Genomic DNA, 14717 nt, shown 5'->3' on the forward strand with positions numbered 1-14717 from the left:
GGACGGAGGTATAGTTCTTCCATGTGGATCTTTAAAAATATTCTACTACTACCTATCCGTAACAGCACAAGGGGCAGCATTTGTACAACTCAATCCCTGCTAGTAATTAATACTAGGCTGAACCATGCCCAAAATGACCTGCACAGTTACTACAGTTACCTCAAAATTAAAACTAAAGCTAAAATATGGGATCCCTGGGTGGCGCAGCGGTTTGGCGTGGGCCTTTGGCCCGGGGCGCGATCCTGGAGACCCGGGATCGAATCCCACGTCGGGCTCCCGGTGCATGGAGCCTGCTTCCCCCTCTGCCTATGTCTCTGCCTCTCTCTCTCAATCTGTGACTATCATAAATAAATAAAAATAAATTTAAAAAAAGCTAAAATATGCCAAAGTCTACAAGGTTATATGAATCTCAGCAGTTATGTGTGAAATTTTATGTTTACCAATGTTTAGTATTCAAAGGAATTTATTTCCTGAAACTGTATCTATCATCTTCAATTTCAATCATATTTGACAGACATTAGGAGCACACGAGGGAAAATATTTATAACAAATAAGAAAGCATACAAAACTGTACATGCAGTAATGACTTTGCAAGACAAAATATAAATATGCCATATTTTATACACCAAAATATTCACAGTGGCAGTAACTCCTTGAAGGTAAAATCCCTGTCTTACTCATCTTTATAGTGCCATCTTACAGAAGAATGCCTAGTACAAAATATGTATTCAGTAAGTGCTTGCTGAAAAAAATGAAAATGAGTAATACACATCTTCAAAAAAAGGTACTTGATCAAGTAAATATATGAAATTTTAATATTTTTTTCTGAAATATACAAAGGACTAAAGACAAAGTCAATACCTAACTAAAACTTTATGTATCTTCATTATTATAAAATTAATCTTGAGTCAAAAATCCAACTCTAAAAATATGGTCTCAAAAATCACATATCTACATATAATACTAAGACAAGTAAATTGTCTTATGCTGCATCATCATCATCCACTGCAGCATAGATGGCTTGATTCCTCCTCTTAATTTTCTTTCTTTGTTCAGGTTCATGTTCATCACTCAGCCTCTTTGATGGCAACTCGGTTAAGTCCTTTCCATCCCCTGACTCCAGAGCCTCACCAGGGTTCCTCTCTCTGCCATCTGGAGAACCCAATGTATCATCAGAAGATACAATCATGGAACCTGGCAAGATCCTGACATCAGAGAAGCTTGCAGAGAAGTCAGAAGCTTGATCAGAAGAAGGTTCTGCAGATGGTGTATTCATGTCACTACGCGTACTTATAATACTATCTTCATCTTCCTCTTCTTCATCTAACATTATTTCATCTGGATTAATAGAGGACAGGGCAGATGTATCTGTGTTATATTCACTACGGTCTTCTCCAGAGTCATTACTCTCTACATCATCCTGCTCTTCATATTCACCACACAAATTATGTTCTTCCTTGGCCTTCTGAAGCCTGACATTCATGTCAGTGATGCCAAGTTGGGCACAAAATTCAGTAGTTTGAGGATTGATCCTATGAACCAACTGCATTTGTGTCTGTGGTCTGCTAGGGTCATAACAAGCAGCTGTTATGCTAAAGTTACATGGAACTTTGAGGTCATGATTCAGTATTTCCAACACTTTGTTCATAGCTTCTTCTGTTGCACTATAATCCCATCTACAAAAGTCCAAAACAATAGCTTTTTACATTTTATTAGCCTCAGACAATCAAAGATGAAATCTAACAATGGATTTTGTGTGCAAGGATAAAATATAAACCATATATAAAAATTCCATTTAATAAAATTATAGTTAATTTGCCAAAGGACTATTTTGGAATAAAAATAATTCTTAGAAAAAACTGTTCTTAACTGTTCTTAACTCACGCTCTAAAACAATCATAAATTATTTTAACATGTGAACCAAATCTCCATATTATCATTTTACGCATTTATTCATTCATAAACTTATTTGGGTTGGTACTCAATTATCGATTTTTCTATCCCTTAGATGGAAAATTTATACCAATCTTCACTATTTTGACACTCACTTAATAATAATTCCCTTCATTTCAAAAAGAAAAGAAAAGAAAAGAGGAAAAAGGAAAGGAAAGGAAAGGAAAGGAAAGGAAAGGAAAGGAAAGGAAAGGAAAGGAAAGGAGGAAGAAAAATGAAAGGAAAAGGGAAGGCCTCATGTCCGGAAAGCCGGCCGGTAAGGGACATAAAAAGGAAAGGGAAGGGAACTTCCCTTGAAAGGGAAATTTCCCTTTCCCCTTCCCTTTCCTTTCCCTTTCCCTTTCCCTTTTGTCCCTTCCCAGGTGGAGGGAACAAAAATTGGGCATGCAACAGAGAGCAAACCCTAAATAAGGTCAGACTCACCTTGTATGCAGGCCATTATTTTCAGGCATATTCCATAGCCTCTCAGTCACATTAATAAGATCATTGGTAGCCCTAAGAACAGTAAGCCATTCGATATCATATTCTAAGTACTCAGGAGCATTGGGGTCATGGTCTATTTCTATTACCTAGAGGAAGAAATTGATACTTTTATTTTTAATATTCTAAGAATTTCAATATAACAATGCAATTTAGGGGCGCCTAAATTTTAGGGTGGCTCAGGCGATCAAGCATCTGCCTTCAGCTCAGGTTATGATCCCAAGGTCCTGGGATAGAGCACCGCATCGGGCTTCCTGCTCAGCAGGAGTCTGCTTCTCCCTCTCTCTCAAGTAAATAAATAAAATCTTAAAAATAAAATAAAATAAAATAAAATTTAAAAGGAATGATGGCTTAAAAACACTAATGTAACTTAAATATTCCCAAGGAATTCTAAAAATACCTAAATTATAGATAGCATAAATAAATTCTAAAGGGAAAATTAATACTTTTCTAATCATTGGAAGAGCAAAACTATGCAGTTATTTCATTTTCTTTTTACCTGAAGAAAATCTCTATGTGGTAAGCATTTGTCCAAGGCTAAAAATTTGGTTGCTTTAGCTGTCTGTCCTTTATCCCCGGCCTAGAAATATGAACCATGATTTAAGAAAAAAATGTTAAGACATCACAGGTAATTCATACACAGAATAGGACGGAAACAATCTTTATTAAAAATACCCCTAAGACGTATGTCAAAGAAATAACTGTCACTATTCCAAAATAAGTTAGTTCTATAACCACTAGTGAAATGGGCAAGGCACTTAAACTCTCTGGCTGCAACTTCCTTACAAAAGTCAAAGCAGACACAAATGCTGATGATAATGATACTGTTAAAGCACATAACACAAAGATTAATAACAGAATAGCTTAAAAGTAATCTGCCAGAGCTAAAACTAAGCAACTTTTGGAAGAAATTATAAGGAAAAAATCTTTATAACCTTGGGTTAGGCAAAGATCTCTTAGATATAACCCCAAAAGTAGATGTGATACATTCACAGAATGAAATACTGCTCAACAATAAAAATGAAATAAATACTAAACTTGCTGCACGAATAAACCTCAAAAACAAGCAAAGGAAAGAAACCACAAGACAAAGACTATGGATTTTAATCCCACTTATATAAATGTTCAGAAAAGGCAAATCCATAGAAACACAAAGCAAGTTAGTGGGTGCCTGGGGCTAAGGGTGGGAACATGGACTCACAACAAAAAGATACAAAAGATCTTTTGGGGGGAACACCTGGGTGGCTCAGCGGTTGAGCACCTGCCTTTGGCTCAGGGCATGATCCCCGGGTCTGAGATTGAGTCCTGCATCGGCCTCCTTGTAAGGGGGGCTTGCTTTTCCCTCTGCCTGTGTCTCTGCCTCTCTCTCTCTGTCTCTCATGAATAAATAAAATCTTAAAAAAAAAAAAAAAGATCTTTTGGGGTGCTGGAAATGTCCTAAAACTGGGCTATGTGACGTTTGCTCTGGAAACACCCAGGAGTCTGGAAATATACTAAAACTCACTGAATTGTACATTTAAATAGATGGATTTTATGTTATGTAAATTATACTCCAATGAAACTTTTTTTTTTTTTTGAAACTATTTTTTAAAAAATGAACTGGTAGAAAGAAACATGGGCAGATGTCAGTAGGTCACAAACATGAAGGCCATATTGGATGCAGTACAAAGTGACTCCCAGAAAACAGTAAGGCACATGGAAGAAAAGAGACAAGGAGCAGGCTATGGGACGTCCTGCTGTGGGCCAGGTTTTAGTTCATTGGTGGAGGGGGGAGCTGAATGGGGTGGAAGGCACACAGATTATAGGCAGATTGTGGCAGCAGGGCTGCCCTGAAGAAAAGGGGTCTTTGGTGTTGGAAAAGGGCTGAAAGAGAACACTGGCAAAGTCAGAGGAGGTTGAGGAGCTAAGAAAAAGGGATCAAACACGTTAATTCAGAGACTTAAGTCCCTGCAGTTAACAACAGAAGATGGATGGAGAGGAGAGTACCAAATCTGATGCTTCAATAAAAATCCAGGAGTGTCATGAGCCCTACAAGACAAAAGACAGTAACACAGATGTAGAAAAAGTGATTGATATGAACAGATGACTTGGACCTTACAAGAGGATAATTACTTTGGCAGTGGCCCAAAGGGAAATAAAAGGAGTAACCTTGCCTCCTCTTCCCAGTAAAACTGGGGAGTGAGGATCAACCCACAACAGCCAGGGCCTACAGGAATGTTTTCAAACAGAACTTTCCACACTATACTTGAAGAACATCATTAAAGTGTACCCCCACAAAAACGTGTGGGGTCAAGTTCAGGAAGCACTGCACACCACATTTCACTCTTGGAGAAAGCGGCAGTGCCCGTAACACATTAAAGATTCTCAGAAATTACAGCCAAGGTGGCTCAGCGGTTTAGCACCACCTTCAGCCCAGGATGTGGTTTTGGAGACCCGGGATTGAGTCCCACATCAGGCTCCCTGCATGGAGCCTGCTTCTCCCTCTGCCTCTGCCTGTGTCTGTGCCTCACTGTGTGTGTGTCTCTCATTAATAAATAAATAAAATCTTAAAAAAAAAAAAAAAAAAAAGAAAGAAAGAAATTCTATAAGAGCCTTTGAGACAAACTCTCTAATCTTGTTAACCCAGGACATTTCTAAATGTTTTCCCCCTGTGGAATACTTTATGGGGAAAGTCAAAGTTTGGTGAGAATGGGAGGGGAAAAGGAGAACCACACATTTCTGTAAAGGCCTAATTATAAGCATGTATTTATTCTCTATCTTCCATTGAGCACCATCAGCACCATCATCCCCCGTTTCCCAAGGAAACTCTGGAACCTGAGTTCTGTTTTTCCCTCTTTGCCGTAGGTTAGAATCTCATCTTTTGCTTATACAGTCTCCTCTGCCTCCCATTTTACTTACTATAATCCATACACAAAACTGCTACCAAACTGATCTTTCTGAAATGAAGTCCGGTTTCATCACTCCCCCAATTACCTTCTGGTTAAAACCCCAAACTCCAGGGTATGGCCCGGAAGGCAGTTCTGATCTTGTTCTGGCCTCATCTCTCCCTCTGCCTCAGCCACAGGCACTGCTGCAGTCCCATCAGCATGCCGGGCATTAGGCCCCTAGTCTTTGCACAAACAGGTCTCTCTACCTAGATGGTGTCACCTATATTCTACTGCTTCCCGGCATAACCAATTCCTCTGGGAAACATTCTCAATCTCTTCATCTCTCCATCTACCTCCCTTTCTCTCACCACAGTATAGCACAGGTGGCTCCCACAGTATCCTGGCACTTTTAGTCACAAATTTATTGCACTATTTTATAATCACTGCTGGTCTCTTCTCCCCGAGGATAATGGAGTTACTTGCAAAAGCAAAGTTATCTCTGATCTCTTTCTCTAAATTTACAACTGGGCCAATAGTGCCTTAGCCTGCAGATATTTGATGAGTGTTTGTTAAATCAAAGAATAAATACTTTTGGTTTCTACCTGATGCTGCATCAAGGCTGCAAACTTCACGTGAAGGTGTGCAGAAAACCAGTAAGTAGGTTTTAAGTGCTCTAAAAGCTCAGAGGCAGCAGGACTTCCCAATGTGTTATTTTCCACTTCTTGTCGGAAAAAAGATTTAGTCTTAAGAAGTTGCTTCTTATTTCCATAATGATATATCCCTCTTGGCCAATCGTGAGATAAGAATATGTCCATAGGCTGCTTTAGCTTTAACAGAAAAAGAAAACTTTTAAAAACAGATTAACCAAAAGCAATCCCTACTTTCTCTCCACCACCGCACAACCACTTGCCACTTAGATCCTTAGATCTGTAATTCATTCTAAGGAAACTTTATTAAGATGGTCACAGAAGTCACTAAGAACTCACTCATCTAAGCAAAAAGAAATCGCTTTCTCTCTCCTCACAAATCACCCGTATCTTCCATGGCAAGGCAAAGCAATACAGACACACTTTGATCAGACTGCCAACCAGCTATATAGGGTCTCTAAAATATATACTAACCATTATTCTTTTCCCTTTTAGTGAAGAAACTATTTTAAGACACAGAGACATCAGACTTCATGAGATCTCTAATGTAAATAATACAGTAAAACACAAAGGTACATTCTTTTTTTTTTTTTTTTCTAATGGACTCACATAGCATACACCTAAAAAATCCTGTTTACTACTATGTAAGTTATGTTAGCAGTATTTGAGGTGGCTGGTGTATTCATGGGGAGGTCACAAAATACACCTCATACTTTACTGATCCCTAGCACCTTCAAGTAATCTGCAATAAATACTTGGAAAACTAAATTAAGTTTTCAAGACAATATAAGACAGGTATGGGGATCCCTGGGTGGCGCAGCGGTTTGGCGCCTGCCTTTGGCCCAGGGCGCGATCCTGGAGACCCAGGATGGAATCCCACATCGGGCTCCCGGTGCATGGAGCCTGCTTCTCCCTCTGCCTGTGTCTGCCTCTCTCTCTCTCTCTGTGACTATCATAAATAAAATTAAAAAAAAAAAAAAATGACAGGTATGATGAATCACCAAATAACTGATGCAAGCAGTAAGTGCAATGAAAATTCAGAGAAGGGAGATGGCTTTAAACTAGAACACTGGTGGGGCACCTGGGCAGCTCAGTCAGTTAAGCATCTGACTCTTAATCTTAGCTCAGGTATTGATCTCAGGATCCTGAGTTCAAGCCTCACATTGGGCTCCACGCTGGGCATGGAACCTACCTAAAAAACGAAACCAAACAAAAAACTCTAACACTGGCATCTAAGCTAGTTCTTCAAAGACTGGTAGAGGACTGAAATGGGCAAAAGGGAAAAGCACTCAAGGTAGGGAACTGTTATGAGTAGGATATTAAAGAAATGCCCACAAGTGTCCTTATGCTCCTACAGAGACTGTAGGGTATGGTGGGAAGAGCCTGAGAGCATTAGGCAGGCTCCATCACTTAACTATTTGAGAAATCCTGCGCAGGCTACTTACCTATCTGAGCCTTGGCCTCGCATCCTTAATGTGACAAGTTAGGGTAACACTTACTTCATTGAACTGTGTGGCAATTATATGAAATATCTTCTGTGAAAACCGCTTAAGCCCACTGTCAGCCATTTAATGCATCCTCAAACAAAAACCTAGTTTCACTTACTCTCCAGTCAAGCCAGTGTTCCAATGCCACCCTCACAATACTACCATATTCTCTATTATTTTTTACCACTATTTATTACCTATTTAGTACCATTGTTTACAATATTTTAGTATTTTCTTTAAAGTATCACTTTATGCCAGCATATATTTTCTAACCTTAACCTAAATAGTAATATCTAAAGTCATGGATTAAATGTTCTATTTTATTACTACTCCCTAAAATAAATTCATAACATTAGAATTAAAAAATGTTCATCTGTGAACCTCCTAAAAGCAACTCAAGATCCAAATTTTAGAAATACTGAATTAGGCTCTTCTTGGGAGTCATACACCAAAATGATCAAAATACACTTTGGTAGAATTACTTTAACATTTTTTCAAGTCTGCTATAATGTACTTTTTACATACCTGTTTTAATTTATAGACTTCAATATTTCTCACATGATATATACTCCTTATCGTAGCTGGATTATAAGGGGGGCACTCAAAATGACCTTAAATTAAAGAAGAGAAATAAGCTATATTCAACTCCCTTAAATACCACAAGTACAAATATATATATATATATATATACACACACTTCTCCAAAACTGATGTCTATCATTAATGTTTTTGGTTCTTAAAAATTTAATGAAGACACTGTCCTTAAAATGCTGGTATTTTCTACTAATAAGTAATCACTAATTATAAATCTCTAAATAATTGAGGGGTTTATGATTTTTTAAATTATATTTAATATGGAATACGTTGGTCATTCACATAGTTTAAAATTTAAAAGATACCATCAGAACAGAATAAGGAGTTTTCCTCCAGAGAGTAGACCAGTGATGTGTAGGGCTGGGGTGGGAGCAGGAATTAACTACAAAACTTCTGGGAATGATAGAAATGTTCTAAATCTGGATGGTTGCATAATCCTATAAATTTACTGACAATTACTGAATTATATACTTCCAAAAATATGTAAGTTTTACCTCTACAAAGCTGCTAAAACAATGGGAGGCAGGGATCCTCCTATTCCTGTCCCCCAGCCACCAGTAACACTACCTAGAGGCAACCAGTGTTAATCAGGTTTTAGTATTTTATTCCAGGGATATCAACTATGCATATAATAATACACAAACTTCTTTACCCTTCATTTTTTTTTTTTTTTTTACACAAATGGCAGTAGTTTCTACATATTTTGTGCCATGTTTTTTTCTTCACTTATTTTGGAATTCTTTGTGTATGTTACGGATAGAGCTGCTTATTTTCTTTTTAAAAAAAAATCGCTTCATGGCACTATATTGTATAGTTTTATCATGATATAGTTAATTAGCTCCTACGTTTTGCCATTACAAACAAGGCTGAAATTTTAAAATGTATACACATCATTTTGCACTTGTGGAATATATCTACACATTACATTCCTGGAAATAGAACTCCCGGGTCAGAGTGCTTTTATAATTTTCATAGATTACCAGCTATCCTCCAAAGAATGGAGGATAGTTTGCACCCACACTTGCCATAAAGGAGAAAGCCTATTTCTGTATTCCCATGCCAATAGTTTAAGACCATGGGCAGCAGGGAACAGACTTATGATTTAACAGTGGCACTGAGGATATAAGTTTTAGCTGCCAATTCATAAAATTTCAAAATCAATGTGAACCCAAGCTATTTCTTTAACTTTAAAAGCAAGGTATAATTTTTTCAGATATAGTAGAATGAGTAAGTACAGTGTGGTATATTTCTACAATGGAATACTACTTATAAGTTAAAATGAATAGAGTGATATGTATCAACATGGATTTCAAAAACATATTAAACAATGAAGCAAGTTGCAGGAAGATATGTGCAAAATGATACATTCCCATGAAGTTTAAAACATGCCAAACTATATGCTGTTTAAAGCTGTTACATATCTGATAATGACATAATCAAGTGAATGACAAACACCAAATTCAGGAGAATGACTGCCTGGTGAGGAAAGGGAAGAATAAAAGGAGAATGGGACTGAGGACAGATTAAACATGAGCTCTGACTGTATCTGTAGTTTTATTTCTTTGAAATCCTAACTAAAAATCACAAGATACAAAGACTTGATAAAGCTAGACAATGGATACATAAATAATATGTTCCAAAGTTCTCAACATTTTTACATGTATAAAATATTTCATTAAAAAAATAATAATAGTTCAGAGAAAAAATCCAATGAAAACGTCAAACTATAAATTATGCGTAAGTTACCCTGAGACATGCAAGTTCTAAAGTTTAAACACAATTCTCAGAATAATATATACCTTTTCGATAGTCATGAGATTTAAAGATACCAGAGATGCCACCAATCCTTACGCCTCGGTATTTTACTACACCAGCCAAACCTGAAAAAGTACACAGTTAAATAAAATAAAAATAGGCAGAAGCAATCTCTTTACTAACTAAACGAAGAGTTTAAAGGCCTAAAACTCCATGTGGCCCTAAAATTATTTGAAAATTAAATGTCATGATGAACTCTTACATAGTGATATGCCAACAATACATAAAGGAGACTTGGAAGGAGAGGCCTAGAAGCAGACAGGCAAGAGACTAAGCAGAAAGGAAGGAATAAATGAAGTTAGGTGCGTTAAGGGAAAAATAGACATAATTTGGTACTTAATCAAATACTATAGTGGGTTGGAGAGGAAAAAAGGAAAAATGTCCTATGATAAATTTGTATGTTATACACCTGAAAGTCAACAGGTTTAAAGTAATAAGAACCTGCAGTTTTGTTTTGTTTTGTTTTTAAGATTTTATTTATTTATTTGAAAGAGAGGGAGAAAGAGAGAGAGAACACAAGCAGGGGGAAAGCCAGAGGGAGTGGGAGAAGCAGGCTCCCCGCTGAGTAGGGAGCCTGATGCAGGGACTGGATCCCAGGACCCCGGGATAGTGACCTGAGCTGAAGGCAGATGCATAACCGACTGAGCCACCCAGGTACCTCAAGAACCTGCAGTTTCGATATTTCATTTCTGACTGACCATCTTCAAATATTTTTTCACAATACTGCAATTGTCAAATAATCAACCAGCAATGAAGTAGAGATATACATTCCTGAAGTTATGATGTCATCATTACAGCTATAAACATTTATTTTTTGTTTAATATTTTATTTATTTATTTGAAAGAGAGAAAGCATGAGCTGGGGGAAGAGCAGAAGGGGAGGGAGAGAGAAAATCTCTCAAGCAGACTTCACCGTAAGCAAAAAACTCGACTCAGGGCTCAATCTCACAACCCTGAGATCATGACCTGAGCCAAAATCAAGAGTTGGATGCTCAACCGACTGAGTTACCTGGGCGCCCCACTATAAACATTTCAATAAAAAGAAAGGACTGTATAATCTAACAGGGCTAAAATTGAACCTGAATCTAATCAGGCTGTAAATCTAAATATAGTATTATATAGATTATAAGTAATGCAGAGGATGAAAGGAAAATGTTAAACAACATATAAGAAATTCCAATCAGTTAAATCCAGAAAGCAGGAAATTCTGTAAGACAAATTTCCATTTTCCTCAACAAATAAAGGACATGGGGTAAGGGAGGAAAGGGACCATTACAGCCTAAAAGGCATTAGAATCATGACAATCAAATGAAATGTGTGGACCTTGCTTGGATTCTACTTGAACAAGTCCATTTTAAAGCCAACCTCTTGGTATTAATCACAGAAATCTGAAGATTAACTAGGCAACAGATAATGAGGAATTATTGCTACTTTAGTTAATATAATAACGCTATAGTATAATAATGGTACTATATAATAATGTATATAATCATAGTGCTGTAGCTGTGATATTTTTTTAAAAATCCTTTATCTCTTAAAAATATGTACCAAAATATTCATAGGTGAGATAATCCGATGGCTGGGATTGGTTTTAAAATACTCTAGTCACTTCTTCCCACAAAAAAAGTTTAGAGGGGAAAAAAAAAAGTGTAGAGGGGAGTGGGGTTAAAATAAGGATGACAGAATGATAATAGTTGTTGAAGCTGGTTAGTAGGTACAAAGATTCATTTTACTATTCTCTATTTTTGAGTATGTTTAACGATTGTCATTATAATAAGTTTAAGTTTTCTTAATTTAATAGAAAGAGTAAGAAAAAATAAAAGGACTGCAAATAGTGTAAAAGGTCTCTGCAGTTATATTTATTATTACTATGTCATATTATCTATATTGCTTAAAACACCACATGAAGCATGGACACATTTTCATGATTACCTGTTTAAATTTACTGTTTTAACTAAACTTTCAGAATTACTTAAATTAAGAGGCTTTCCCAAAACACTATACATCTCAAGATGCTGCCCAGCTAATATACAAATCCTGACAGGCTCTTCCATTCCAAACAAACCAAAAAGTTACCCACAAACACATACCTAAATAATAAATGTTTGGTGCCACCCAGCCACCATAGGGTAACTCTTGCAAATGATTTGAGGCTTCATGGTTTCCCCCAATGAAGATTGTGAGAACTGGGGCCTTTTTCTCTCCAGAGTAATACCTGGAACAGAAGGGTAAAGTTGTCAGTTGGCATAGCGGAAATCAGGCATCGAGAAAAGCCATTACGCATCCCTATGAAAGTGGGCGTAGCAGAAAAGCAAAATAAGGTCCAAAGGAAAATCTGAGCTCACGATAAAAAAACTAAAAAGCTCTCCCTAAACAAATTTGCCTATGCTTGTCCCTAAGAATGATGGGGCTGCCTGCCACCTTGGGTTCAAAACCAGCGTGCGTTCAATGAGGTCAAGAACTTTGTGTCGTTGCTTAACCCTAGCTTCTAGGATGCGGACGAGGACAAAGCAGGTGTCCACCAAAAACCCCCGGGTCAATAAATGAAGCAGCCCCAGAGACCTACCCAGTACGAGGGAGATTAACCTGTCAGCTTCTTCCTCCAGGTTGATCCCCCCAGGCTTCGATCAGACAAGACAGACAGGTGGAAGGAAATGAGAAAAGTGACACTAAGCACCCGTTCCTAGACACCGCGTTAACAAAAGGTAACTAAGCGAGACAGCTGGTCCGTGGCGGGGCCGTGGCGGGGGGGCGGGGGGGGCAGCAGGGGTCGCGGGGGGGAGGAGGAGGGATTCGAATCCAGTCCGGGTCCTCCCCCACCCACTGCTCCGAGTCACGGCCCGCGCCGCCGGGTCCCAGGCCGGGCCGAGCCGCTCACCTGTAGAAGGTCTGCATGTGGCGGTACTTGGGCGGGACGGCCATGCAACGCAGGTCGGCCTCGTTGCGCACCGCCTGGAAGTCGCCGCAGCACAGCAGAAGATCTATCGGCCCGGGGCCGCGCCTCTCCGCCAGCGCCAGCGTCTCATAGATCTTGTCTAGCTCGCCGTGGCAGCAGCCGGCCACAGCCACCCGCATCCCGCCGGCCCGAGGCGGGGAGCGCTGCCCGCAAGCCCCTGCCCCAGAGCCAGCCCAGGCCGGACCGCGAAAAGGACGCGCCCCGCTCGGCTCCCGCCAACACCGAGCCCACGCCTCGCGCAGACGCCTGGAATACAATTCACTTCCGGTTTCCAAGTCTCGCGAGAGAGTGATCTGGAAGGGCGAGAACCTCGGGACGCGAGAGAGCTTTCCAAAGGAGTCGGGCTTTTCCTGGCTCCGTGGGTCCTTGAGTGGTAGCTGCCTGACAGATGGTAAAAATCAAGACGAGAATAGCCGAGTTGTGTTTTGTTTTTTTGTTTTTACCCAGAAACAGCAGTTTAGTTTGATAAAATTAAGCCAGATTAAGCAAGTGAGCCCGTGCGATTGGCTCATTTCCTAGGACGAACCCTCTCACGGCAAAGATAAATTTCCTGAAAGAGAATTAGAGAGTAAAAGATGTTTTTTAAAAAGACACATCAAACTGAAAATCATTTTTTAAATAAAACTTTAAAAGCTCGCTGAGGGTCTCTGAATTATACCACGGAAGAGTTTCTAAAATTACCGGGTGGCTCAGTGGTTTAGCGCCTGCCTTCGGCCCAGGGCGCGATCCTGGAGACCCGGGATCGAGTCCCACGTCGGGCTCCCTGCATGGAGCCTGCTTCTCCCTCTGCCTGTGTCTCTGCCTCTCTCTCTCTATGTCTATCATAAATAAATGAACAAATCTTAAAAAAAAAAAAGTAAAATAAAATTACCGTTTGTTTGTTTTTTTTTTTAAAGGAGCCGAGGACTCTTATTTTTCCTACCAAATCGGTGTTTGCATAACTAGACTGCAAGCTCAATGAAAGCGGAAGAATGTCTAGAAAACGTCCAGGAAGGAAAAGAACCAAAATGGCAATTTAAAAAAATGAGTGGCCCAGGGGCACCTGGGTGGCTCAGTGGTTGAGCATTGCCTTTGGCTCAGGTCGTGATCCCCGGAGGTCCAGGGATCGAGTCCCACGTCGGGCTCCCTGCAGGGAGCCTGCTTCTCCCTCTGCCTAGGTCTCTGCCTCCCTCTCTGCATCTCATGAATAAATTTAAAAAAAAAAAAAAAAAAAAGGAGTGGCCAAGTTAGAAACAAGCAGAACAGTAAAACACCTCTGCCAAATTTAATCAAGAAAGTAATCTAATCAGGATTATACAGGAAGTAAAAAAAAAAAAAATCCATCTTTCATTTAAAAAAAAATCTGTGTAAAATAACATTGTAGGAACAATGACACCAGAGTTAATTCAAAAGTAAGCAGAAGAAAGAAAATAAAAATATATTTTAAAAAGAAGTAAGCAGAAGATGTGAGCAGAACCATGACAATAAGAAAATACTGGAAAAGTCAAATCTATTGAAAAACATTGTACCCAGAGTGATTTACAGGCAATTTCTTTCAGATTTACAAGATATAACTTTAATGATGTGTAAATTAATCAAGAGAGAATAAAAGGATGGAGACCTAATATTTCCAATCTTTTTAAAATATTTTGTTTTCCTTCTGTGTTGGATTTTTTGATTATACAAGAAATGCTTTTTTATTTTATAAATTTATTTTTTATTGATGTTCAATTTGCCAACATATAGAATAATACCCAGTGCTCATCCCATCAAGTGCCCCCCTCAGTGCCGGTTACCCAGTCACCCCCACCCCGCGCCCACCTCCCCTTCCACCACCCCTTGTTCATTTCCCAGAGTTAGGAGTCTCTCATGTTTGTCTCCCTTTCTGATACAAGAAATGCTTTTTACAGCATTGCTAAGTTTAACTTTTCTATTTGAT

At 38.9% G+C, this 14717-nt stretch overlaps 1 protein-coding gene across 2 annotated transcripts; it reads right to left on the reverse strand.

Moving 5' to 3' along the window:
* Nucleotides 1-445: 445 nt before the first annotated feature.
* Nucleotides 446-13052, reverse strand: DBR1 (debranching RNA lariats 1). Of its 2 annotated transcripts, XM_038570999.1 has the most exons (8): nt 12722-13051; nt 11934-12058; nt 9828-9908; nt 7960-8045; nt 5903-6127; nt 2933-3013; nt 2377-2522; nt 446-1676 (listed from the first exon to the last, which is right to left on the reverse strand). In XM_038570999.1, the coding sequence occupies exons 1-8, from the start codon at nt 12916-12918 to the stop codon at nt 983-985; spliced, it is 1635 nt and encodes a 544-aa protein (XP_038426927.1). In that variant the 5' UTR covers nt 12919-13051; the 3' UTR covers nt 446-982. The 2 variants fall into 2 exon arrangements, with proteins under 2 accessions (XP_038426927.1, XP_038426929.1); XM_038571001.1 differs by lacking the exon at nt 2933-3013 and having other exon boundaries at nt 12722-13052.
* Between the last annotated feature and the right edge of the window lie 1665 nt (nt 13053-14717).

The sequence above is a fragment of the Canis lupus genome, chromosome 23, assembly GCF_011100685.1.
Source record: "Canis lupus familiaris isolate Mischka breed German Shepherd chromosome 23, alternate assembly UU_Cfam_GSD_1.0, whole genome shotgun sequence".
Taxonomy (NCBI): Eukaryota; Metazoa; Chordata; class Mammalia; order Carnivora; family Canidae; genus Canis; species Canis lupus.